Raw genomic sequence first — 27,813 nt, 5'->3', positions numbered from 1 at the left:
AAAATGCTGGAGAACGCCTGCGTTAACGAATGGTAGCGACAGTTCTCCAAAGAATTTGTTCGGTTACCATTTGATCCCGATGTTCGTAGATTAATTTTCATAGAAATCTGTCCATAATCAGTATACGGAAACAATGTATTTTTAGAATATTAAAAGTTGGGAACAGATTTTAATTCACAAAATGTCACTGTATAAACTGCTCGTAAGAACAGCACGAGATAAAATGAGGACTCTTTTGATAGAAAACACTCTAGTCGTAAGTATCTTTCCTAGCTTTGCATTATTCAAAAATATGTACTTACCTAATTGCGTCTCGAAATTTTCTGTCTTTTCTGCAAAGATTGCTTCATATATGCCATTTTTAGCAATAGTGTTTTTCAGCACTATGTTATAAATCATTTGCAAAACGGAGTTTCGCTATAATTCTGTGCGACGATGTTAACTTTGGCACATAAAACAGTTACCAATGAAAATAAATTTTATTAACTTTGGCACATCGACTGTTCTCTGTCTTCAATAATGTGCGCGCCGATGGAGGATAAGTAATAACGGCGGTAATCGTTGGGTTTCGTTGATGTTTCAGCAAATGAATTTCCTAGCTCGTTCGAATCGATAGTGCGTAAGATCCTGCGGCTACTGTACCACGTGGTGGCACACATTTACCACTGCCACTTCAGAGAGGTAGCACTATTGGGGTTGCACGCTCACCTCAATTGTGTGTTCGCCCACCTCACGCTCCTTAATCAACGCTTCAACCTGATCGATCCCAAGGAAACGGAGATCTTGGGGGACTTAGAGGCTGCCCTCTTGGGTAAGCTCGACCACGGCCGATCGATATTATTATGCAACGCTCGTGGACCTTCAGTCTAAATCTGAAAGACCGATCTTTCTTCGCTGCTTCAACCCCTAAGTGGACCTTCGGAGTAGACTTAACAGAACGATACAGCTAATATATTTAACACACGATTTTGCGCAATTGGTAAATGGCGTAGTAATTTTACTCTTTGGCGTCGAAGACAGTTTATCTACCATTAGATCTAGAAGTGTTTGCAAAAAGAAAAGGAGGACAGAATTATTATATCGTTCAACCCCTTCCTATTAGCAGCACCAGTTATGGCATATGCATACAGCGTATAGCCATACAAGCAATACCGACCCACTAAAATCGCGTGGTTACATAAATGAACGTGGTGACGCACACCGGGATAATGGTCGTCGAATATCTATATGCATATTGATGATTTTGTGTAATCCCTTCGGCGCCACAGAACGCCATTCATAATTTAATGCTACATTTTTCATTTTTCCTTTCTATGTCTCACTTTTTAATAATTCACGAATGAATAAAGTCTGACGAAGTCCTAACATATCTTTTACAGCCAAAAGAGAAGAAAACTGTACTATTCTACTTACCAATAAGCTCCTAAAGACGATTATCAGAGTCAATAGAGAAGAAGATTTAACTTATGAACCATTTTAATGATACTAATGTATTTTATTAGCTTTATTGTGTATGATTATTGTGAATGATTGAATTACAATTACTGACAGTGGTTCTCCGGTTGCAGGTGACTCGACATCATCATCTGCGCCTTCACAAACCTTAGCCATCCAGGAGACTCCGACCACAGCCACCTAGATCGCAATGCACAGCAAGCCAGAGGTTGCAGTTCCTGAGACTAGGTGACGATAGGCGTTTGTTTTCCACCGTTTTAAGTTTTTTCTCTCCCTTCTCCCTTTTTCCTCTCTGCCTTTCTCTCTCTTTTTCTCTTTTTTTTTTTTAAAAACATAGAATATGCGAGCAACAGAGTTTAAAGGATAAACGACCACACGCAGGTGGAGCGAAAGCGCAGTTCTGTAAAAACCAGTAGTACCTGTACATAGCGAAGTGTGAACAACAACTACATGATGTAATTAGGTTCCTCCGTTTGTTGTTTGTGAGATTGTACATAATTTATTAAACAGTAAGATATACGGAAGAGACGAAGGATAATTATTGATTATTATTGACAAAGTTAGTTGCTATAAGAGATAATTTGTTCTGTAAAAAAAATACAAATAACGATATGAGACAAAGCGAATGAAACGATAATAATATTGTAAAGTTAAAGTAATACCAAATATATACCTGGTGTTAAGGCATGTGTTATTTACGGTCCAACTCATTCAGTCGCTTTTTTCCAGTCCTGCAATCATCATTGTGTCATCAATGTCCTTTACTTTCGATCATCGTTACCATCATCGTTACAAGAAACGAAGCATTTTATCCTACTCTGCAATGAAAGCACCGTCATGTGTAAGAAACTAGCAATCATTGGCTTAAAACAGTATAAATTTCTATGAATTACATCTATCCTATTTTGAGTCTAAGTGTTTTCAGCATTCAGATTCTCGAAATCGGCTTCCTCTTGCCTCACTCCAGTTTTTCCAAACCAGCTGCAGCCACCCATCATGAACTGAGTCCATCAGTCATACACCTTCTACGTCATTGTAAGATATGTATGATCACAATCTCATTAAGTAATATTCTCGTTTCGCGAATAAAAATGGAAGATCGTGTGAACCTTGCACGTCTCCTCTGTCAAGTGCAATTAACCGTAGGAGGAACACCCTGTTTCACTTCAACTATCCGAATCGCTGCAAACAAGCTGGCAATCTCTCTCAAAAATAGACCAATTGCTTCAGCGATAGGTTCGCAAAGATCCTTCAACGAGGTCGCAATGTTATAGAATAAAATCAGCACAGGTTGGATAAGAGCGTTGAACAGAATGGATAGGCAAGGTTTTATGAAATAATCCGCAAACATTTGCATAATGCCCACGGTGAGCGGTCTGATAATGCTGTAGAGCACGAAGCGAATTAATTGTAGGATAAACGCCGTGACAAAGGCTGTGCCAATGTGAATTGTCCCAAATATTTCAGCCCAAAACCGCGTTGCCGCTTGGTCGGTCTTTTCAGCGCACTTCTCTGTCGCCAAAATCGGTGGGGAATCCGTTGTTCTAAAGTATCTGAATGAAAGAAGTAATCATATGTCCTTATACAATAGCTCTTGTGCACTGTGAACAATATTTTGAATTGCATTCATAATGTTTCACCTACGCTGAATTCCCATGGTCAAAGTAATAGATCTCTATCTTCTCCATTGGTCTCAGATTTTCAATTTTCGCCTTTTCTTCAACTTTTGATGCTGTGACTGTTTTTAGAGGTTTAATACTTCTTTTGTTGGGTATGCCTTCTGATATTTCACAGCACATAAATGGCTGTATTAAAAGAGAATATTGTTAACTACTATCTCATAAGATAAATCTCCTAAAGTATGGCAACCCTTTAACCTCGTATAGAAGTAATCCTAAGTTGAATACACTAAACATATAAATATAATATTTAAAATAAGCAGAGGAATTACTTATCTACACTGCAGTACCTCAGCATAATGGGGGCATTTCTGTTGTTTCAATTTAACCTTGTATGTTTTATCTTGTCTGCGTGGATATCCTTTGTTGGACCATTTCCATGGGAAAGGACACCACAGTGGCGAACGGTTTGATACATCTAAAAGATCATTCAGAAAGAGTCTAAACATAATTCACGAAGAAAAACAACATCCGTAGTAATAGTATAATTTCCCTCAGAATTACCGTTTTTATATTTCAGTGGTAAAGTGTAAGGCCTAGAATCAAAATGTAAATCAGTAAATAATCATGTCCCGTAGTGTGAAAGTAATGATTTTACATCTTATGAGCGCGACATAAACATGGCATTGTCGATTGCAAAGGCGGCTTTTGACTAATCGATTGTTCCTTCTTAGACGACGGATCTGCTGCATCTGTTCTGTAATACTGCTCTGCTGGAACTCCTCGGTTTATAATTCCATATAGCTTGTGACATGAACAATCTTTAACTGCAGAATCGTATTATTTAATTTCTATTTGCTGGTAAAACCTGATTTATGTACAATTATATTCCCCGAGAATATTACCCTCTTGGTTCATAGGTTCGGTATCAGACTCTTTGACGCTGGTGTCAATTCCACAGCTATCTGATGGCAAACATGATATGTTGGAAGCTTCGGTTGCATCAACGCATGGATACTCGTCTGCAGAAACCATGATAAACACATTTCTTGAACACAAGTTGAACCAAAACTAATATTAAATTAACATTGAACGAGAACAGAACTAAACTGTCGAACGAAAGTAACAGAAATGGTTAATTGCATTCAAATGTTTCTAAAAATTATTGCAATACGCTATACTTCTATAAGTCTGAAGTAACAAGAATTAGGTGTACAGTTATTATGAGACTATAAAAACGCAATTCAGACCTATTAACAAAATTTTGGAATTGATGAATGACAAGCAAACAATTGATCATTTTCATTTTTATTCATTTTATGACACATAGTTATTTTGATTTAATTTCGCAATTATTTACCAAAATTTCTTAGACTTCCATCGTGTCCCGCTAAATTGTTCTTAATCTTTGAAACGCAGTTCGAAGTGAACGGAAAAACGGATATATTTACATCGATTCGGTTGGAAGTATATTAGAACAGTTTAGTTTAGTCTAGCAAGATTCGATACAGCAGCTGTAAGCTGGTCTACGCGACGTGTATCGTTCGCAAGGAGGCATTATTATGTATATTCCAAATGTGTAACAAGTCGCAAAAAGTGTTTTACAAGATTACATTTAATGTCCTTTCACCGGAAACATTTTTTTTTTTGTTTTATCAACTACAATATATATATTCACGTGCTCACGCGTTGTCTGTCATGTTTTAATTGCGCCGTCGACATTTCGTTACCTCCTGCACCATTCAAAGTAGACGTTCGCAACGCACACAAGTAAAATATGTCAAAACATTAATTATAAAAATTTGTCCCGTGTTGTTTTGTATATTTGTTCGTTTATTGCGTGTATGTTTCTCAAAATGTTCAAATGCATTCTTGGTTACCGGCTCTCCCGAATCGTTGGTAAACGGAGACCGCTGTTAGATAAGTGTTTGTCGCGCACACTTACGTAATATGATAACTATTAACCCTCGGACGGCGGTGCCTAGGTCTCTTGCGGCCCCCAAATGCTTCATACTTCTTGGTTTCCGAAAGCTAACAAGCTAACTAAAGAATTCTGTTATAAGATATTTAACACCAAAATGTTTTTATAAAGTCTAAAGAATATTCTACGATATTTATATAACATTCAAAAATAAAACGCAAAAAAGTTTCCGAAGTAAAAAATTAGATATCTGAAAAACTGACGATTTAGTGTCTAAAAATATTGATAAATTATGATCTGCATAGATCTGAACAACATTGCTCATGGAAGTCTCTAACTACCGACTTCCGAGGGTTTATATTGTTAATCGTTAAATAAAATCCTAAATGTCGAGTTACCCCTAATATCGGTCAGACTAGAACGGAAATACACATAAATACATTAAAAAAGAAAGTTACACCTAACAAACGTATTCGTTTCAACGGTTAGTCGAGCAGTCTGGTACAAATCAATTTACGCTTAACTTACGCTTGTATTTAGAATATTTATACACATGTTTCTTCAAGTGAATTCCAACAATCGAGTATTCGATTCTGAATTAATATCATTGACTCTCTTAACCCTATGCGGACGCTTCAACGTTTCGTGGTAAAACCATGTTTTAACATTCTGTACAAGCGGTCCAATTATGGGAACAAGTGATTTCTCCCATTTAATAATGATACACAGGACAGAATGTACCGAATGTCAATTCTCTTCTGTACACAGGTGCATTAGAAAAAAAAAGTATAAGGCGATCAAAACTATCAAAATAAAATACCTGACTATTTACATCATTATATATGTATAATAAAACCAAATGATCTGTACATAAAATATAATCAGTCGTACACAATTATAACTAGCCTGAGACCAGTGAAAGTTCTATCATACAATCAATACAAATTATAACACACAATTGCTACTCCATTCCTGCTTTATCGCGAAAACACTTCGAACCCAGGCGAAACAACCAAGTTTTTACATTGTGTATTTGTTTTCTAGACACTACTGAGAATTTGTGTTATATCAAAAATTAAAATACAGCTGTCACGTACTCGTTCATCGATTCCCTACAACGTTGTAGGTAAGACAACGATGAAACATTTAGGCACCTATTCGAAATGCGATGTCAAATATATAATACACGCACTCCATCGATGGGAATCTGTGGTAGTAACAATTGGTAACCATTAACAGAATATCACCTACTACAACTTGATAAAATGGAACCTCGTTCCATACTAACGAAGTAAGATCCTGCTAAGGTTGCAATTCAATCGTACAATTTTACTCTTTTCCACAGTAATTGTGCGTATAACGCAACTGTTACAGCTGTTGTCTCTAATAATGATAAAAACTGGAATTGACGTGGGTGCCTGCAACCTTAACAGTACAGTGTATCGTTCGAATATATTTTTAATTCAAACCGGAAAGATAAATAGACAACTGAACTGTGTATTAATATTCAGGTAAAAGAAGGAATTTACAATTAAAGGCGCGAATACATGTTTTGGAATGTGAAAGAACATTGAACTTGACCAAGTTAATATCTATATCGTACGCTTAATCGTCACCTTTGACATTGTCATACAAAAAAGTTCCGTTCTGTACCTGTTTCAAACCGTTCTTTTAATTTTCAATTTTTCTGTTAAATCACTACGTACAAGTAAGATAGATTTTCGAAAATTTGCTAATATTATTCACGTGTGACACCCATTGGAACAGACATTGTAAACAATTTTTTATGTATACGCTATTTTGTAAATATATTTATATTGCTATCGTTAAAATGTTCACCATTTCTCATTTTCTCAATGCAATTAATCATGAATTAGATATAACAATGTTAATCAAACCTTACGAGATTAGAAGTGTAAAGAGTTACATAGGTATTGGATGTCCATTGAAGAATACAAGCGTGGCACTTAAAGACTGGTGAACTTATTCATAGGTACGAAAGAACAGATTATACAGCCAACGATAATATGCAATTCAAATTTATCTATCGTAATCTGGTTACGTGGAGTGTTCGTTTTTTAATTGCTTAATTGAAATCCTTAAACATAGTTTACTTATAGGTATATACATGTATGTATATGCTATAACTCATGATCGGCAACTTCTTTTCTCTATGTTTCTCTGAAGTTACGAACTCTTTGTATGTAATACAGAATTGCTGCTTTTGAAAGGCGTTTAGCAAAAAATTGCGACGATATTGCTGTTCGTCTTTCGTTCGTAGATGTATTTCTACAGCGTTTGAAAGCTACAAAGTACAAACAATTATAATAAATAATATCATTGAAAAGTACATCGTATAGTGATCTCGTAGAACTGACTGTCATGGTTCTTTCTTACAAAGGTATATATTGTTCTTCGATATGATTGAAATATTACTGCTCGCGCAGATATGACACTGTCCAACATTAGTTATGCGTTTCACAAGGCAATAGACAACTTATACATCTTTTTCCTTATTTTCTGAGAAATTTAATTTTATAAAAATCGAATTTTTCATGCTGTCTGAAAAATTGTCCAAATATAACATTACAAAGATTGAAATTATAGTTATATAAATTGTCTATCGATTGTCAAAAAATAAAATTACAATTTGTTGGACAGTATTATAATTCGAACCAGTTTGATATTCTATCTCTTCCACGGTGTTACATATAACTAAGGACAATTCTTGGAAATGAACGTTAACGTATTCACCTTTAATGATTACGTTACGCTTACATGTAAAACATATATATATATATATATATATATATGTTTTACATTGTAAATTATCGTTAATCCCGTCGGGAGAATAGATTCGAATAAATACAGGTGGCCAAAAAAAGAGCTCGCTGAGCGATCCTTTCGAAAAAGTTGTTCAAAGTACTTGTGCATATCGTTCGATGCTCGTACGATAAAAAATACGGAAAAATGATGGCAATAGGAGGACACGCATACTTACGGTCATAGAACAGTCTTTTACAATAGACGCGTTTTCAAAGTCCCGTGGCTCATCCGCCTGTGTACGAAAATTACTTCCAATTCAATATCTGTATACGCAAAAATCACTGGAACAACGAACTCACTTGTGCAAAAACTGCTTTTTTGCGGAGTAACTCTGTTTAGTGGCCCAGAAAATGCTTCAGGCAGAAATGATATGACACAGTTTTAGCTTCTGACGGCTGGAATGAACGCGTCACCAGTGACAGTTTTTTTCCTCATCAACAAATGATTTATATGTACTGGAAATTGTCCTTGGTAGCGAGCAATGGCAACTTCTCGATGCTCTGTTTGTGATCAAAGCTGTGCAGCCAGTCTGAACTGGGCTTCGCCTTCACCCCGCAGAAGCTAACGTTGCAGAAGTCGGCAGCATTCTGAAGGGCTCCACGATGGAAGGGATTTCCTTGCTTGAAGTGCGTGTATCGCCCAGCATTCATACGCTCATTCGTTGTCATTCCGAGAACCATTATCTAATTAAAAACAGATTGCATTAGACCTTTGACTTAGCAAGAATATTACAAATTTAATGTCATTCAGAAGCAATCTTGTAATGGCATATGTTTGGTGGAGCTAAAACGGATATTCTACCTGATAACACTGGCACGCCAACAACGTGCCAACCCAAAAGAAATGCAGGGATGTATTAGCAGTGATCCACATCACCCACGCGTCACAGGTAGCCGCAGCAACAAGATAATTATCAGCAGTGTGACCATTCGTTAAGTTTGTCCAGCATTCGAACTGCCAATACTGTACACTAGCGGATAAAACAACGATACAGAGTCCTAACAGTGACGCTAGAAACCCCAGGAAATACTTGTGGTTGTGCGCACCTACACATCATGTGTCAGAAAAAAAGAGAGCGTCAGAAGTATTACACGGTACGATTAAACTGTTTGAATTTGATATATAAAGAGATTAGATTATCTAGATTTGACGGACGTTGTTTAAGCCGTAATACGCGATTATTACTTGGTAGACACGGCAAAGCACGCCTTTGCTTTGTTTTACTTCTATTAGCTTACCGATGCAGTTATTGACCCACGGGCAATGGTGATCGAAACGTGCCACGCATCGATCACACGTGGAACAGTGTTTGGATCTCATGGGCCTTCTGACTAAACAACTACTGCAGAACGACTGGGGCTCGAATCCGCCCGACTCTGCTAATTCTATAATTGTCTGCAAATAATTGGACGTTAATAAGATCTACGACTATTTAAAAGCTAAAATCAGTTTCTGAACCGCGTTCTCTCAAAATGCTTACATTCAGCTTATCTTCGTGCGTCGCTGTAATTACACCAGGATCGCCTCTCCAGGACTGTAAAAAACATATCCACAACGGTACCGAACCACCTACCAACAACAACCATAAGTACCATGTAGCGTGTATGCCCAACCAGAATACCCACGTAACGTATATCCACATCTGTAACAAAGGACGATCTAGAATTATGTAGAAGTATTGTTTGCATTTCTCAGTGTGCGTTATCTGGGACACGTCCTCGCGATAAGACATTTTTTATTATCTGTTTAAGATATATCGAAGTTACAACCCAATTCGATAAATTTGTTCTATCACGATCATCAACGTGTGTATATGTACGTTAAGAGAAATCGTGTACGCAAAACTTACCTTCGTAGCTAAGTAAATTGACATCGGTACAATATGAAACAATCGTTCATCGAAGATAAAATGATTAGCTAAGTATAACGCTATGTAAAGAGTGACAAAGGCACCTAATTTTACTAGATAATCCAGTCCGCTTTGAAGAATCATTCCGATTAGATAAAAAACTATAAACGGCGTACTGACCATACAGTACCAGCGCATTCTCTGGAAGAAGCAAAAATTCAGAACATAGGATAAAGAATGCTGTTGGTTGCAAATGAAACTGGTACCTTATCTCTACACCATGTTCTAGTTCTGCCTTGTTTTTCGCGGATCTCTTGGCTAATTTTATGGCCCAACCAAGCGGCACCGATATGACGACCTAATAACGTCATGGGTGTCTCGTCACGGATATTGGGAACGTCCAAAGACGCGCCATGGTGGACCAACGTCGATATCGCTGTACTATTCTCAGCTATAATAGCCCAGTGCAGAGCTGTATTACCATGAAAATTGTCTGCGAGCGAGTGAGACGCTCCTAATGTTAATAACAATCTTGTCGGGTCTAGACTGTAAAAGGAAAGACTTCAGAGTCATAGATGCAATATGATTCCAATAGAAGTCATTTGAAGATAGATAAGCTTATCGCTTTTTCGCATTACCTATTTACTTTGTAGGCACTCCACATAAGGGGTGTCATCGCGCTTCTATCTGGCATATTAGGATTTACTCCCTTTGCGACTAGATAAGCAACAATCGATGTATGACCAAATTGTGCTGCTAAATGGATGCAGGAGAATCCTTCAGAGTCTCTGAGAGTAGGATCGGCGCCTGCTCTCATTAATATCACAACTGTAGACAGGTGACCTTGCCTGAGAACAAGATATTTTATTTGGTTAATATATACACATCATAAAAGCTTACAAGTCTACAATGTAATGTTCACCTTGTAGCCCAGTGCAAAGGTGTGGAATCAAGTTCTCCACCAATTGCATCAACAACAGCCCCTTTTGCAATAAGATACTTTACTATATCCTTTCGATTGTTTATAGCAGCCCAGTGTAATAATGTTACAGTTTCTGAATCTGGTTGATTTACGTCTGCTCCAGCCTCTACTAATTCCGTTACACGATCTAGGGCTCCATACTGAAAGAACAAGTTGAGGTACAAAACCATAGAAAACGAATATGAATAACACATATTTTGTGGGCTCCCGTTTACCTGTGTAGCTCTAACAATATCAAACGAGCTGCAATCTTGAGCGGGAGGTCTAGCAGGTTCTTGATGATGACTACTAGGATCATCTGGCTCCCCACTGCCTTCGCTTTGGCAGGCAACTTGCATCTTTAAAGCGTACATGTTGAATTTGTTGATTTCAACTGCAGAGTTAAGTCATAGATCCGCAGAAAAATTGTATGCAGTAAATACTTTGGAACTGTTTAGTAACGGGAAGGTATTACTGCAAGACTAGTAAGTTCTGCAAAATAAATGACAAACGTGTATACAGTGATATAACATATTAAATAAATGGCAAATAACTTAAGTTAATGTGAAAGAAATGATGTTATGCTGAATTTAATTTGCTCTGTGACAATTAATTAGAAATTAAAAATGAAATAAACATAAATAAAACATTTCGCATACGTTCGCTTCCACTGCCAAAAACAATTCTTTCAAGCACGATATTTTAATCCACATCCAACACTGTTCGAACTTTTTTTACAGTGTAACGAACGTTTTGCCATGATGAGCGATTGAAATCAATCTGCACGAGCGAACTCCATCCGGTGATTAATGCTGTTCGATTTAACCGGCAACAATCAATCGTTTGTATTCAAAAGGCACGACAGCATTGTAAATACGACGTGTACTACGAAGTGCTTTATACATCGCGAATATTGACAATCGATTGATTACTCGAGGTAAGGGTTAACGATAAACGTCCCGATTAAAATTTCTTTTAGTCTCCGTGATTGACTTACTTGAACGCACTTTTTTTCTCTGGTTTTCACGATCGAACACAACATAAAGCACTATTAAAAAAACGACATGGCTCCCTAAGTATACCATTAGAGTTTGCGGTGCAATTCGTAATTGCTCCGTGACTACAACATAATTATCTTCCACTCGTAAATACGTGTTGACAACGCGATCGTGACTTACCTGCAAGCAATGACAGTGCTGATAATGTTCGCGCATAGTACGACAGCGGCGTGCTACCCTCGAATGCGTTCAAAGGGGTTAGATTTAAAGGACAAGCAGTCTGCGGGGGTGGGGCGCCGGTACATCGCATAGAATCCGGACAAAGTTTGACCTTTTCCACGCTGATAGAAATATAACACCCTCCTGCGACTATTCCCTCCTCGTCAATGCAGGATAACGTAGCTCTTTCCTCGTTTGTAGTACAGTATCATCGTTATAATCAATGGTTTTCTCTGTCGTCCACAATAGAACTTCGTTATGAACGCACCACGTTCAGCACTGACGCACGATACACTGTTCGCGTCGACATGCACATTATGCTTTCTCGAGTTTCGCGAGCTATTTCTTATTGACCAAACGGCTTCGCAAGTCGCCCGATCGGTATCCGATACTCGTCAAACGAACGTGATACGGCGATTGTGGCGACACATTTCGAATTTGTCCACACGAAGGGATAACGAGTGGAATCGTGCCACGGGCAACTATGCACATACATACAGCGATGAACAAATCATTCAACGCATTTTTCTGTCACACGCTCGTCAAACTCTCGTATAGCGGGTCTTAACGTCTCAATTAAGTCATGCTTTATTTTCGAGGGACTCGGAAATGATATAAACTATCGTGGTTATTTGAAGTAATCTATTTTTGTATCTCATTTGTAAATTTGTAATTAAACTGAATTGAATGTGGGTTCTAGTCTATTCTAAGGTAGAGCTAGTTACGTTATTCGACCGCTTGACGCAGCACTTGCACAAAATTTCGTGGCATCCGTACACTATCGTATTTCCCCATGTCAATGACGAAAATAATTCGAAATCTCCTATAGAATACTATCCAACATGTATGTATTAATTGTATTGAGCAATACGCATTTACTCATTGCAATATTTCCACTCAACGGTTATAATTTAATTAAGTATATAAAATTTTCAATTAAAATATTTTGATATGAAATCATTAAAGTAATAAATAAATTATTTCTGTTTCGTATAATCATGTTTACTCTAAAAAGATTTATTCTAAACTAATTACTCCTTGGTAGGCAACAATAATAATAGAATTAACATTTACAAGATCACAGAAATTTCATTAACATAATTGATATTAAAATGTGTCGATAAAATAGAAAATGTCAATTGTCTACATCTGCCACATCCTCTATGGTTGATGTCCCTCTGTTGCAAAAATAGAGAGTTCAGGATGTTATGACACGTGCTCAGTAACGTCACACGTGTCAAGTGTTTCATAACCTACCGTTAAAGGAAAAGATAGGGTATACCGCATACCGTCCAGAAAGAATGTTGCGAAAGTATTTGAAGTCAATATAGCTCGGTCCGGCTCTCAGTTTCTTCGACTCGGTCATAGTGTTCGGTGAAACTGCCATCCTCCATCTATGGTATTTTGACGAAAAAAATGGCGCTAGTAAATAAGTTTCAACAAATGTCGAGAACATTCTTCGGCGTTGTTTCAAATTATTCGAAATATAAAAACAACAAGGCGTTGTCTTCCTTTCAAACGATAAGACAAACCTCGACCACTCAACCGCTTTGTGAAAAACAGGAGTAAGTGATGACATTCACTTTTCCCCTCTCTTTATCTCAGCTTTTTTTTTCATTGTTGCGATTGTTATCTAGTTAGTTCCAGCATAACGTCAAGGTTATACCTCCAAAAAGAATATCATAATTTTTTTATGCTCGAATAAATGAAAGACGTAAAATTAACAGTGTACTGAATTGTGATTAAATGAGAATAATTCAAATTTGAATACAATTATAAATTTTAATAAACATAGACTTGATTACAAATTGTTCAAAACAGTGATAAAATAGAAAATTTAAGAAAATGACTATCAAGATCGCTATTTTTTAATTACAAATATATATGTTTGTATTTTCAGAGTCAACATAACATTTATCAAGGCAAATGGAGAAAAGATCAAGGCAAAAGGAAAAGAGGGAGATACAATTTTAGACATTGTTGTAAACAATGAAATAGATTTGGATGGCTATGGTAAGTTGAAAGTTATTTAGTAAATTCATTTCATTTAAATAAAAAATGTCTTTATTTCGTAATTGTCTGCATCTGAAACGAATAGGAGCTTGTGAAGGAACTCTAACTTGCAGTACTTGCCATTTAATATTTCCAAAAGAAGTTTATGACACTCTTCCTGACAAACCAACAGATGAAGAATTGGACATGTTGGATTTAGCATATGAATTAACAGATACGTAAGTTGGAAATAATTCTTAATGTCTTCTATTACCTTTTTCATTAATTCAACACTACTGCAGATTTTTATGCATGCCCTGATCTTTTAAAGGAACTTGTGAAAAAGGATATTCATGTAAAGATCTCCTAAAGATCGGAGAATTACAAATTGTAGTTTTTTTTGAAGTTTTTGCCTGCATTGAATCTCATGAAAGTAAGATGAAGAAGTAGAATAAATTTGTAAGATAAAATTTATTTGGAGGTCGACAATATTAGCCAAGTTAGAGTATTGAATTTCAAATACTGTTTGTCAGGTTCCACAGAAACTTTCTACATGTTTATAAGGGTATTATCATTTTAGGTCACGTTTGGGCTGCCAGATAGTTATGACTAAGGAATTAAATGGAATTGAAGTGAGAGTACCGACGACCCTTAACGATGCAAGAGCGTAACGATATTTTAGTTTACCTTGCTTGAAATGTACAGAATTTGGGCAACAATAAGCATTCGAATTTTTTAATCAAAGATAGAATATAAGGAGAACTATTTTTAAATGTAAGGCTAGCCTATTGTAGACGTTTGAAATATTTTATGTGTAATATTAAAACGCATGCTAATAGCTCTTCACAATTTCAATATTAGTATATTATCGCTGTTAGTCTTAGAGCAGCTCACATGATTAAGTATTTTGTTTTTACAGTATTTAGAATTGAAATTAAATTAAATTCTGGTTACATGCTCATTATATGTAGATGTTGTAATTAAAGTTATTGTTGAGACAAATTTATTATGAGTTGGACAATAAACAGTAGTTACAATAAAATTTTGTGTCTTTGTCTGTTCTTTTCCTTTTAGGTCAATGAACATACAATTTTAAACAATAGAGGCGACGTTTTAAGAAGACGACAGAATTAAGAAGCTCTTTTTAGTCTCTGTACAGCGCCAATTGGAAAATAGCAAAACGCTGTAACTGTCAAAATAGAACCAGATTTCATCACAAGAGGTTCCACTATTTAACAAACAGTTTCAGCGTTTTAGCATTTACTAATTCGCGCTATATGTATACCGGACGAAGATTCTAAATGTTGCCACAAGAGACGCTATTATCGTCTAATCAGCAATTGATTCGTGTCGTATTTTGTACTGAATCTTTAGCAGAAGCGGTAAGAATTATTAGTCCCCAATATTTGCAATAATACATCTTCTGTATAATATTCTCCTGAACATTTTTGCAATCTTAAGTAATTTTTTGAAATCAAAATTTGCAAATTTTATGCTATTTTTGACAGAATTATTTCCTTTATACTATATTATAGAGAATCTTAGATTGAGATAAAGTAGGAAACTACTATGTTCTTATTGGCTGAATATTTACAGCTGAACAGTGCTGTCCTCATAGTTAGCGACAAAGAGAGGAAATAGCGAGTGACCAGAATAGCACGATATGAACGCAACGATAGGAGATGAGAAGTTTCACACCGGATAATCAATTTAGCTTGACTCAAAAAATGACGATATACTGTTCGAAGTGCCCGATTTCGCCCTATATATCTTGTAACGAGACTTTTAGACATTTTGCAAATATTTGAAATGCGCGCGATTGAAATGTTACTTCTTTGGAGTATATACTCCAAAGTATATACCACAAAAGTTAAAATTTACAGAGTTAAAATTTTGCACAGATGAGTCTTTAATGGTCAGCTATCGAACGGTGTATGACTCACTGATAAACCTCTAAGAGCCGTTTTGACCATCTTAATCGGCTATGCCCTTTGCGAACGATGCTCATTATACATTGAGATATGATTCGAACGTATGTGTTTCAAGACAATACAGGGTGTATCAAAATGATTGTGTTGATTCCTATCCTATTTAGATTGGCTCCCCCATTTCGGTGTTGCTTCTGACACCTTTTGGTTTGGTTTCGTCTCCCTTGTGATTGGCTGGCCCCCTTTGTGATTTAGGGCAATTTTACGGTACATTTAGGATTGTTTTGCGGCAAACTACTTTAATTAAATGTGTTTTAAATCTACCCTAAATGTCCCTTTAGTTTACTCGAAATGTGCCCTAAATGCGCTGTAAATGTTCTTCAAAACTGCCTCAAATGTTCCCTAAGAATGCACTAAATGTGCCGTAAATGTGCCTCTAAATCAGCTCTAAAAGTTGTACTACTTGTAGTATAACAGATACTGTTGCATATTTGCAAGTAGTACAAATCCATAGAAAGACGGACGGTCTGAAATTTTTCAGAAAACGCTTTTATTCTCACACTTTACAAATCATATTCTATTTTACAATAATGAATTGAATTCCAAGTGTCCACAATACTTCAGTTTCACAATAATAAATTGATGTTCTTGTCAATTTGTAATTGTCCTCTGTGAAGAGTCCGCAAGAGTCATCGACTGACTTTCGGATGGGCTTCGTATATATCGGCGATCAGTGGAGAGGAAGGCCGTTGCATTAACTCTGATGAGTCTAAATCACCAAGGATTAACTTCTAGAAACTTTTTCTATTTATTTTAAACATTTATATGTTCGATTGATATCTTCACAATTGTGTACTCCATTTTGGGATTTAATTTGCCTTGAAGACGATATCCTAACTTTTCGGAAATATTTTATTTGCAGTCCTTACCAATATCACGTTCTACAATGTCTATGTGGTAGCAGTTGGTTATACTTGAATCTCCATCATGCGTTCAGAATAATTTATTTTTTTCCCTTAAGTAGGTACATACCGAATACATCAGTTAAATTCGTATTTAGTAAGTACCAGTACATAAAGCTAAAACACTTTTGTACTATGCATGTTATACATGGACCCGACAAATAATTTAATTCATGTATTGTCGCGTGTTACATAAAATAATGTTGTATTGCTACACTACTTACAAGTCCGGTAGAAAGTACACGTTTATGGTGTTTATGAAATGTACATATTTTCACTCGCTTACCATACCCTCTTCAAATATTACTCGGAAATTACACGAGATACATTTGTATAGTCTGCATCCTTTTATATACTATGTACACAAACATTGGCCCAACTTTCATTAATGTCGACCTAACAATGAACTGTAAAACAGGCTAATAAGAATTCACAAAAATTCTACTGGAATACAAGTCTTCATCCGCCAAGTCTGATGATTTTATGATAATTAACTGTATACAGTGTGTCCCAGTAATAACGGCAAAACTAGAAAAAAAGTAATTCTCTTAGTTGCTCCTTATAGAATCACCTCCATTCTGATTGCACCATGAATCCTGGGATCCCCTACATAGTTAAGTACTTTTGTACTGTTATCTGTTACTGTGTAACTTTCAAATCGTGAGCCACATATTTTTGTAAGCAATATGTATCGCAGATTTTTTCTAAGTCATCCTACACTTTGATTCTAGTGCACTAAATTATTGTTTCACTTTTTCTGGTTACAACTAAGATCATGTTATAAATACGTTCGCATAAAAAAAACAATGTTTAATAAGTAAGAAATAAAGATTCTCTATGAATAAAAAATACTATTACTCTTGTTGAACGATTTCTCCTATACAAAGTAGTTGGTCGGCTCTCTTAAATAATATTAAGCATTTAAGTCTAAACTTACGTCCGTTCACAACTTAATAACTGCAGCTATTGGAAGTGATTAAAGTATAGATCGCGTGGAAAGGAACAAACATGTATTCAAGGATAAATGCTTAAATAATAAAAATCAAGATGATTTATGCTTGCTGGAAATCTTGGTGGAGTTCAAATCTCAAGATGTGCAATATTGTGCAAACGTTATGATGCATGATACCATTGACAATAAATCAAACGAAAAATTTTATGGACATTTCTAGTAAAAATGAACGATATTCATAAAGAAACATGTGTATTAAACGAAAAGAATCAACATTGGACGCATTTCAAGCGCGCAGTAATTGTTAAATCCGTCACGTCTCGAGATTTGAAATTCTAACTTCGAGATATATTTAATGAAGAGCTTGTAATCGCTTGGTTTCGCGATAGTCAAAATCCGCAAACCTTAATCTTTCGTGAAAGCGAAAGTAACCTAGGACTAGAGGTTTCGTATGATTAAACATAGTAATAATAATAATAATAAAGAAATGGCAAGATCCATGCTGGTGTAAACTATGCCCCAATGAGTTAGAGAAGACGTAGGCGGCAGATGAACTTTGATTCTACTCTTATTCTCTGAAATACCACACCAAATATGAATAACTCTTGTATTTTGGAATCAGAAAAATTGCCCACCGGGAGCTTTGTCTAATTCATTGGGCGATTGATAGTTTCGACGTGCAAATATTCTCGACTTAATCACTTCGATTCAACGTTTCAACTTTCAATACTTTTACATTTATTCTTTCCACACACTCGTATCAGTAGTTCCAAGCACGAGGCTCGCTAACAATCGACTTTTCGCGTACCGTTCAGCTTCAAGCTCGCAATCCTTCCGCTATTTCACTTCCGATTGCATGATCAATGGTCGACCAATTTCTTCTTAGAGAGGTCACTTGTTAATACGATTGACCAATAAAGATTCCTAACAGTGAAGGCACTTCTATTAATCGACAAATCGATAAGAAACAATTATACTTTTTGAACGAGTAGGCAACAATTGTTTTAACATCGAGATCAACGCGAGCCTAAAGAATGTTACACAGTTTGATTCTAATTGACTTGAAACGAACGAAGAGAAAATTTCATGAAGATTACGCGATGTCTTCGTTGATGCCTATCCAGGGTCTAGGTTGAGGTGGATTGGCATGCAAAAAATGGTCATTGCAATCTTATCAACGCCGGCATCGTTCAAAGTATTCCTTGAACCGATTCAGGGCTCGAAGGCAGTTCTTTAAAAGTACACCCTGAAATATGAGCAATTTCGACTCCTCCAGGCAAGATCCTCCTCGTACCGATCCTAAAGAGACATCATCAGCCTCAACTTGGAGTCCCGGTTCTAGACCAAAGTGGAGAGTTCATGGGGGCTATTGGTAGTCGCAGCACTGCTGAGGTCCAGCGTGGCGGCTGGTAGTCCGGGGCTGACGCTGCCACTGGCTTCCCTGGGGAGATGCTGGGACCTGTTCAACTTGTTCCCAGGACTGGGAGGCGACCTGTCCCCCGGCGTATCCGGCGGCGTGACTATGCTCCTGTGGGTGCTGACGTTCAGGTGATTGTGCGTCGCTGCGATGGGTGCCGGCGACATCGACACGTGTCGATGATGATGATGATGATGGTAGTGTTGGTAGTGGGAGCCTCTGCCGTGGCTCGAGTGGCCGGCAGCGTTCTGCTGACCGGCGAGGGGGCCGACTTTGGCCGCGTAGCCGGCGTGGTGCGATAGGGGACCTCGGTGTAGCTGCTGCTGGTGATGCTGATGGTGCGACGCGTTCGGGTGCTGCTGCAGTTGTTGCTGCCGTTGCAGCTGCACTGCTGCTTCGCATTGCTCGCGCGCCAACGCCTTCACCGCGTTCGTCTTCTCCTGAAAACGGGGACAGACATAAGAATGTTAGAAGGCGCCCAAACGGAGGGGAAGATACGTCTGGGTTATCTACACTAGGTCGGCATGAAACGCGACTCTACGGAGAGAACAAGCGCTGGAAAGACGCGTCGCAGTGTAGACATTATCGCGGTGTAAAACTGTACTTTCGGCAGTCGGAAACAGTGTAATCGGGTAGAAAAGCAAAGTTGATCGGATAGAGCAGCCTTAACGGGTCCCCGTGGACTCGTGATGGGAATTAAAAGGTGCTTACGGTAAACGCGCTTGAGATATCGATGGGAATACCGGCGTGCTCGAGAACGTGGTTCACGTAAACGACTCAATCGAGAGGGAGCCCTTTCAGGTGAACGTCAGATCGCGACCCGTTGCGTGTTGCTCGCGGGAGAGGCTATTCCGTAATCGAATCCTTGGCTCGACAGCCTCGCCTTCGCTCTTCGCGGTGTCCCGTGATTATGGGAACGACGACGCTAGTATACGATGATCGGGGGAGTAATGATATCCCTAGTTGCCGGTATCAATTAATACGTAACGGTGGTACATGGTGGTTTCGGATTGCGGTAGCGCGCCGCGGGAAGGACACGGTTTTCGGTTCGAGTGTTTAAGTTATGGAGGATCGAATTCTCCGGTTTCTTGGGAAGGTGAAAGCTGGATCTACCGTGCGCGATGAAAATCTCTCGTGTCCTTGCTTCTGGGGGCAGGGACGTTACCGAGGTGCAGGTTGCTCTTTCCCGGAGTATTAACCCTTTGCATTCGACGCGTTGCACGTACGCAACCGTGCATACGTACACGTAAAATTGTACTTCTAACAGTTCGTTTAAATACGAACGAATTTGATTGCATAGAAATTCGCAGTCTAGTTACAAAGCTGTCTACTTCAGCAACGTTACGTAGGCGACAGTTCTGTTGTTAAAGAACTGCGAAAGATATGATCTTTGTACAAGTTACGAGATAACCTAGCCTGAATTCTAATGACTTCGAATGCGTTAATCCAGGAAAAAATGTCAAATAAGATTGTGTGCGAAATCAACGAAATCAGAAATGATGTTGCAAATTATTTCCTTTAATAAATAAAGAATTTTTTACGAAAAATCTACGTTTATTTCATGAGGGGTCAAAATGACCCCCTATGGTAAGATTAGGTATAGAAAAATGCCGGTACGTTTAGCGTTAATGCAGTTCTGTGCATTGATTGGACAACGAATTCTTCTTACCCTCTGCCACACGAAGACGTTGTGGACCATCGCGCAGCCGCAGAAGACTATGCCGAGCCCTATGAAAATCGACGTGACGATGGCCGGCGTCGAATGAAACTGGATGAACGTGTAGAGTATCATACCTGAAACAACCGCGATGAATATACATCATTGGCGCGTGCATTCTAACCGCCGCGGTAAGAAGTGGTCTATCCTTCGAATCGGGCAGCACCGAAGCGCGAATTAAACGAAGCCCGGCGAATGCCGAGGCGCGCGCAATTCTTACCAGTTAAAAACACAGGAATGCTAATGAAGAAGCCACCGACAGCGCAGATACGGCTGATGGATGATTTTTGCAGGTACTTGTTACTCCTGAAACAAAAGAAAAATCGATGAAGTCGGGGGTCTCGCGGTTCCACGATAACTAAACGAGTTGCCGTGGAACGAGTTTCCATGTTCGTTGCACATATTTCCAAAGGCGTGCTTCACGGTACGAATCAACGGAGAGTCTTTGCTTATTCATGAGCGATTAGTATGTCGAGCTAGTTAAATCACTTTAATTTGGTATCGTTTCGTCTGGTAATTCAACGGTCGGAGCATTAACCCGGTGCTGGTATCGCGAGGAACGCGAAGAAGCGCACAGAAGTGCCAACGTGTACAAAGAAGTACAAAGAAGACTAAAAAAAAGTAGGAAGAAGTGTAAAAAAGTAGGAAGAATTGTAAAGAAGTACAAAGAAGTGCGAAGAAGTGGAAAGAAGTAAGAAGAAGTGTGAAACTTCGACGCTTCAAATATTTGAAGTTAACAAGTCCGCCGCGGCAAACTTCGTCGAATTTCCAGACGACTTCGCACTGCTCTCGCCGAATTCGTCGAAACGTGCAACGTTCCATTGGCTTCCATCGCGGCCACCATGATCTCGCATGATCCCGAACACTGCGGCCCACCGCTCAATCTAATTTGGTCCAATTAAATCGCAGGATCGTTCGTTGGAATCCCGTTTACTCAACCGCACACCAGTTCAATTTATTGTTGTAGCGATCGAACGAACCCCTGGCCGAACCTCTTTCATCTCGCTGCCTCTTCGAAGGAAATAATCGACGTTACCGACCATGGTACATAATTACTAGACTCCGGACGTTTATGCAAACTGAAATAAGACTCGACATTTGTTGTTCCAATATTTGTGAATTTTTAAAACTTTTGACAATCCGATTTGTTCTTTCGATTTGTTTTTTTTAAACAATTTCAATAGATTGAAAATAATCGGGAATTTTTGGATTGTTCTATAGTTTTAAATTGCAACTACTCGATTGTAGCACGAATTCGTGAAATCTGCAGTCTAGTAATTACTGATAGCGTGTCGAGTCTATTTCTAAACAGTTGATTGGGAAACTTTGTTGTCGAGTTCTCCAAAAAGTATCGATTACCGTTCAAATGCCAGCAGCGCTTTGGCTACTGGATTTAGGATTTGCGATATTACTGTTCGCTGTTCGAGCGTTTCTGCACACTGCGCGACGGTGGTCGGCCGGCCGTAAAACAGCGGAAGACTATTTGCATTAATCGGGAAGAGCTAATTTCTATGGCTAATAGAGGTTTACGCGGTCGTGCACGGCCGGCTAACGAACGAGGCGGTCCCATGGGGTCACGGGTCGTCCGTCTTCATTTTTCACGGGGGGTTTTCGCATTGCCACGCGAGCGTACGGTTTCTTTGGCGCGGCGGGATCGAGAGGATCGGCGATCGAGCCGAGTCGCGGCGCGCCGCGCCAGTTCCCGCGCAAAAACCAACGAATCCACGGCTACGTGCTGATTTTAAAACAAGCCTGATCCGAACCAGCCACAATGAGAGATTCCCACGGAGCCGTTGCTACCGTCTTTTTCGAGGTCGGCGACCTTCTTGGATGCGTTTCAAGTGCACCGTGCATCACCGGTGAAATCATCCTAGACTAATTCCTCCGTCACCCGGCCTTCCAAGATCTCCGATCCGCCAGCGTAAATTTAACCTTCCGCGTCCGCGTGTATTCCGGGACAACCGAGCCGGTTCTATTCCCTTTCGCTGTCTTCCGAGAATGTCCCGCGATACCGGCACAGCTCCGCGAAATTCATGCGGACGCGTGCCAAATTACGGCCGACTGTCTGCCACGCGCGAGTCCCCGCGTTTTCCGACACGTCTCCGCCGAACCGCTTCAATGACGGTTCTGCAGACGTCAGCGTTCGCTTCGCTTGGACTTTTGCGAGACCGAAACGACTTTTACATCATTCGAATCTAATGCACATCTTGTTCAGTTTTTTATAATTATTCTTTGACGAACAGGTATATATATATGGTCAACAATTTTGTCTACAGTTCAATAAATTATTTGAAGCAATCTCTAAAAATTCTCTTGTCTTCTAACATTCGATAAAATACAATTCAATATTCTTTTCCATTCGGTCTTTTTAACATTTCTGGGATGTGTAAACGTGCCAGAGAAGGAATTCACGAAATTAATTATCTCGTGTGTCGCATTATTCATCCTGTATCATTGTGTCAGTTTGATATCACAAGAGCAGATTATGCCGTGGAAACAAGGGACGGTCGAGGGTTAACAGGCTTGCGGTAAATAAAGTGTCAAGACTGTCAGAGGTTGGGATTGAGTTACATATTATGCACGCTATATAGCAACGAACGGTTGTAATTCTCGTAGAATTTATATGTTTGCGCGTGCCATAAAGATGTCCGCCTTCGGAGAATAAATACATAGAATAAGAAGAAAGTGCCGCGGTTGCGATGAAAACAGCGGCGGCACTGTGAGCCCGAGATGATTGCCCTCGACTTCGTGAAGTTGATGGGCGCCCTGTAAGGATCTCGGACAAAAATCGGTCGGGGGAAGAAAAAAAAAAAAAAAAAAAAGAAAAGAAACCGAAGCCATGGGAATTCGACCACAAGAGGCCCTTCTCGCGGTCGTTAAAAACCATACTCTCCCGCAACAGATGAAAAGAAACATTGAGCCAAGGGAGCGTGGTCGAGAGTGGCCCACGAATGGCGTGTCCGCCGGTCATTAAGATCGGGTCGCCGATTTTGACAATAAATACCGGGGCGGCGCTGTGACCCGTATTTCGCGTGCGCCAAGTGCTCCAGAATTCGCCCCGAAAAGTTACCGCATTCATTATGTGTTTGTTGTCGCGAACCGAATAGTGCTCGTGTCCTTCTCGGCGAATTTAGGCTGGAACGCCACCGCACAAGCACGCGTGCCAATCAGTGGATCAGCCTGCCCGCTTTAAAGCTGAAAAAACTGTCTTTCAATTTTCTACCACTTCTACGTATTATAAATATTTTAACCCTTTGCGGTCCGGGCAAATTTCGCGAGCCCTTATCCGCTTGGTACTGTTTATTTTGAATTTTGTCGAATCCTTAATTTTCGTGACTTCCTTACGAAAGGTATCTCTTTTCTATTAGTCATTATTGTTCCAGTTAAATGACATTGCATAATAATTCATTTTTGGCCAAGTATAATGGTAGCATAGAGTCTATCGATGAACATTGGAGTTCGTATCTGTGTCGAGTCATACTCGACATCGGACCGCTAAGGGTTAATGTTTATGCAAAATAAAGACGAGCCAGAAGCCACGAATTTTCTTCCGTCTTTAATCATTGTTGACATAAAAGCATTAAATCTAATAAAACAGATATTGGTGATACGGATAATCGAGGCTCTATTGTATTAGCTATCCAAAGAAGTTTTCGATAGGAATAATGTGCGGCTACCAAAAATCCTCAAAAATGTCGTCAAGTGCCAGGTAATTTAGGCTTCGATCGGCAGCGTTGCGTATAGCGGCGGTGTTCAAGGATCCATTTCCTAGGCGAAGGATCGTCGAAAACTATGGTCGCCGCGTGGGTCGGTACGCCGATCGTTATCTCCATTCATCTTCGCGAGGGAAACTATTTGACGGTGCCGGTTGAATAGGCTCAGACGGTTTTGTCGGTTGCCGTGTGTTGTCGCGCGTACACCAGCCTCGCGATTATGAATGGAGCAGAGGCTCGTACACCGAATCAAAGGGCAAGGGACCTCCCTTCCTGCTCGGCGGAGATCAACGAGATCTGCTTGAATGGAACCAGCAGCCCCCGGACTGGCTGCTGCTAGTCACACTTTCGGCGGCTGACAAATCGCGCCTAAGTGTCCCTCGAAGCCTCCCGTTACGCATAGAACGTCTCCCATTTGCTACAGCCCCCGACAGATTAACGCGTCGAACACCGTCGCGACGGTAATCAATCCTCCCAATTTCTCTCGCGATTCTGTCAACAGCGAGCTGACAATTATCTCCATTGATTCCCAGATTTAGCAATTACACAGAGGACAATGGTATTTTTATGTTCTTTAATTGTTTCAGTTTTTCATTTTTTTAAATCTTCGGGACAGTGACGGAATTCCGCGAAAATTTCCGAGTGATTTTTATAGAGAAAAAAGAAAAAGTAGAACTCGAGAATGTAATATTTTTGTTTCTATTTAAAAACTATAAGTATTTTATAATTTTTCAAAACGCGTATCTTGGATTTCGAGTTGATACTGCAAAGGGTTGAAGAACAATATTCCCGATCCGTATTTCGTGAGTTCCGTAACTCGGTGCAGAATATCGGAGAAAATCGAGGAGCGAATTTCTCCAGGGATAGGTGGTTCGTCTGCGGGACGGTAATATTTTTGGGAAATAGATTTGTTGACGCAGCTGGGTGTTCGTCTACGTTTACGGCCGGGGTGTACTATTAATTGACCCGAGCGACTACATAGAGGCTGCTTAGAGTCAGTGACCGGCTGGCGGCGGCGGCGGTTGCGAACGGATATGCAGAAAATCACCAGCGGCCTCTAGTTGCTGCCGTTTCCGGGGAACACGGACCAATTTACACCGGAGATGGGAGAATCGTGGAATTAATGCGTTCTTAGGGTTCGTTACGCTTTCTCGGCCACTTTCGGCCGATAATTGAACTGCAGATATGTACTTCCAGGATTCCTTCCCTTTCCTCTGCTAATTTTACAGATCATTACCGAGATGTGATTTATTGATCTGTGATTATTGCAACAAGATCTAGACCATTTAGAATCTGTAAAGAAACCAATAAAATTTATTGTTATTAACAAGATCTAAACGACAATACGTAGATCGAGTAAGAAACAGGAAAAACATTTCAAAAACTATTCCTATATTACGACCAACTAAAATAAAGTAAATTTGGATAAAATTATTGACTAACTATTAAGTAACCTGTGACCTTTGAATGTTCTTTAAGAAATTTTTTCGAGGGAGGAAAGAGCAATATTGTGAGCTTGAACCGAACAAAGCTCTCCTGACACATTTTTCTCATGTCAGCGAAAGTAACGGACACGTGACGATGTGCAGTTTAAAATAAATCTTCTGTTTACGAATGTCAATTAATGTATCCTATAACAAATGGATACTATAATGAACGAGGTTCTAGAATCAACTTCCGGCTTAATCGTATTCCCAGGCAATTCAACAATCGTGTGTCCGCACCTTCGTCTCTTGAACAGTAGGATTAGAAATGAATGAAACAGAGCAGAAATTGAAACGAGAAACGACCCCCCCGAAGTGTTTCGTAGCACAACTTGAGAGACTTTGGTTCGGTAAATTCGCGACTGGACGAGAGTGCGCGCAGCTCTCCGTAAGAAAAACCCGCGGTAGTCAGTGTATATGTCAGGCATCGATCGTTCCCGAGCCGGCGAAGCGAAGCATTCGAATCTATTTCGAGTTTTCTTGTTCGGTACAATGGCGCTAAGTATCGCATACAAGATCACGATTCGATATCGGCACGGAACGCGTTTCGTTCCCGAGGAAATGCAAGCGCTCGCTTGCGAAACTGTTCGACCGCGCGACCGACAAGCCCACGAGCTACGCCCAAACGCCACCCAACGCAGAAATGTAGGAAACCGAGGAGCCCACGGCGTCGGGGGGGGACACAGAACAATTACCGATTCCGTTGTTTACAAGCTATTTTTTTTTTTTGCATCGACACACCCCCGCCGAAAATGGTAATTGCGCATTGTTCGCGAACGAGCCATCGCGACAATGCAAACTCTGATTTATTAGCGGACCGTGGATCCTGCACGCTTACATTGCATCTTTGCAATTCGAAAGTTCTCGTATCAAAATGTTTTTCAGCTTCACGGAAGTGTAATGGAACCGTTTACAACCAATCTCTATCCGATTGCTATAGTTTTAGATTGTTCTGCAAAAGCCGACACTTGCACGATGATTTCCAATCAGATGAAAAATTATTCCAACGATTACTTTTATAGTTTATATTTTTATGACTTCCCTTGGTCAGATATAAAATTCCTTCCTAGCTTGTTGCAGCCTTTAGACCTCTTTATTGTAGTTGTATACAAATTATATTTTATTTTATTTCATTTCATTTTGTTATAAGGAATGTGAGGTATGAAGGGGAGAAACCAATAATGTTCATTATACTCACAATTAGGTGCCTTATTATCTCCCATGTGCCGCAGGAAATTCCTCACGGGCTCAATAAATTGAAACGTTCGTTTACAAAAACGCGGACGTCCGGCAGTGGTCGTTCAAAGAACAAATTAAATTACTCCGAATTTTTGTAAACGATCGAAAGCGTGCTTCGTTTAATTTCCCCGTCTTGCGACCGATGCGAATGACTTTTTTAGCCGGCAGAAAGATCGCCGGTCTAATAATGGCGCGTGAAACACGAGCCTGGCCATCCATTTCTCACCAATGTCTAATTAGCGGAAACGAATATGGCTGACGGGTGGCTAGGGGCTCCACTCTCTCGTGTTCTAGTCAAGCAGAACAGTTCGAAGAAAATTTATGACGATGCTGACGGCAAAAGGATGTCTCTCGGTCGTAATTCGACACGGTGTACGGTTAGGACCACCGAGTTAGGTGCAGTCTTCGCGTGAAAGGGACTGCCAGGATCAGGGAAACGTGCCTTGACTAGAAATAACCATCTAGCATTACTGCTAAATATCATCATTTAGGAAATCGAGTCAGCCCGTATCACTGTATCTCGAAAATAGTTTTCTTTTTCGAAACGCTACATATCGTGCG

The 27,813-nt window shown here is 39.4% G+C and overlaps 5 protein-coding genes across 15 annotated transcripts in view; 2 read left to right on the top strand and 3 right to left on the bottom strand.

The window, feature by feature from the left end:
* Mob2 (MOB kinase activator 2) overlaps window positions 1-2,138 on the top strand; it is a 75,959-nt gene extending 73,821 nt beyond the window's left edge. For all 7 annotated transcript variants that reach the window (XM_078188091.1, XM_078188129.1, XM_078188122.1 and 4 more), the window contains 2 exons: window positions 584-811; window positions 1,569-2,138. In XM_078188091.1, coding sequence (XP_078044217.1) covers window positions 584-811; window positions 1,569-1,639 — 299 coding nt within the window. In that variant the 3' untranslated portion in view covers window positions 1,640-2,138. The remainder of the gene's footprint in view (window positions 1-583; window positions 812-1,568) is intronic.
* A 285-nt stretch (window positions 2,139-2,423) lies between these two features.
* On the bottom strand, window positions 2,424-4,109 carry LOC144473770 (uncharacterized). Its single transcript, XM_078187967.1, is given in 7 exon segments — window positions 2,424-2,480; window positions 2,565-3,008; window positions 3,100-3,260; window positions 3,425-3,586; window positions 3,589-3,670; window positions 3,733-3,901; window positions 3,980-4,109. Coding segments are annotated over 6 exon segments (1,131 nt in total). The 3' UTR covers window positions 2,424-2,480; window positions 2,565-2,581.
* Window positions 4,110-4,378: 269 nt separating this feature from the next.
* Window positions 4,379-12,219, bottom strand: Hip14 (palmitoyltransferase Hip14). Of its 3 annotated transcripts, none has more exons than XM_078195217.1 (10): window positions 11,810-12,219; window positions 10,868-11,123; window positions 10,593-10,792; window positions 10,309-10,518; window positions 9,937-10,231; window positions 9,671-9,871; window positions 9,302-9,463; window positions 9,060-9,216; window positions 8,623-8,867; window positions 4,379-8,504 (listed from the first exon to the last, which is right to left on the bottom strand). In XM_078195217.1, exons 2-10 carry the CDS (start codon window positions 11,003-11,005, stop codon window positions 8,268-8,270), a joined length of 1,845 nt encoding a protein of 614 aa, XP_078051343.1. In that variant the 5' UTR covers window positions 11,006-11,123; window positions 11,810-12,219; the 3' UTR covers window positions 4,379-8,267. The 3 variants fall into 3 exon arrangements, with proteins under 3 accessions (XP_078051343.1, XP_078051350.1, XP_078051347.1); XM_078195224.1 differs by having other exon boundaries at window positions 9,937-10,216; XM_078195221.1 differs by lacking the exon at window positions 11,810-12,219 and adding an exon at window positions 11,291-11,417.
* Window positions 12,220-13,039: 820 nt separating this feature from the next.
* Window positions 13,040-14,876, top strand: Fdx2 (Adrenodoxin-like protein 2, mitochondrial Ferredoxin 2). 3 transcript variants are annotated; one of them, XM_078190706.1, is made up of 4 exons: window positions 13,040-13,413; window positions 13,749-13,861; window positions 13,947-14,079; window positions 14,143-14,413. In XM_078190706.1, the coding sequence occupies exons 1-4, from the start codon at window positions 13,265-13,267 to the stop codon at window positions 14,159-14,161; spliced, it is 414 nt and encodes a 137-aa protein (XP_078046832.1). In that variant the 5' UTR covers window positions 13,040-13,264; the 3' UTR covers window positions 14,162-14,413. The 3 variants fall into 3 exon arrangements, with proteins under 3 accessions (XP_078046832.1, XP_078046837.1, XP_078046827.1); XM_078190711.1 differs by having other exon boundaries at window positions 13,041-13,413; window positions 14,172-14,412; XM_078190701.1 differs by lacking the exon at window positions 14,143-14,413 and adding an exon at window positions 14,421-14,876 and having other exon boundaries at window positions 13,047-13,413.
* Window positions 14,877-16,313: 1,437 nt separating this feature from the next.
* LOC144477803 (uncharacterized) overlaps window positions 16,314-27,813 on the bottom strand; it is a 38,018-nt gene continuing 26,518 nt past the window's right edge. The window contains exons 3-5 of the mRNA XM_078195544.1: window positions 21,037-21,122; window positions 20,769-20,893; window positions 16,314-19,539 (exon numbers count right to left, since the gene is read on the bottom strand). Of these exons, the coding sequence (XP_078051670.1) occupies window positions 19,021-19,539; window positions 20,769-20,893; window positions 21,037-21,122 (730 nt within the window). The 3' untranslated portion in view covers window positions 16,314-19,020. The remainder of the gene's footprint in view (window positions 19,540-20,768; window positions 20,894-21,036; window positions 21,123-27,813) is intronic.

This window comes from Augochlora pura, chromosome 2 (genome assembly GCF_028453695.1).
Source record: "Augochlora pura isolate Apur16 chromosome 2, APUR_v2.2.1, whole genome shotgun sequence".
NCBI lineage: Eukaryota > Metazoa > Arthropoda > Insecta > Hymenoptera > Halictidae > Augochlora > Augochlora pura.
The sequence above is the reverse complement of the archived record's forward strand: the minus strand, read 5'-3'. Positions and strand labels throughout refer to the sequence as shown.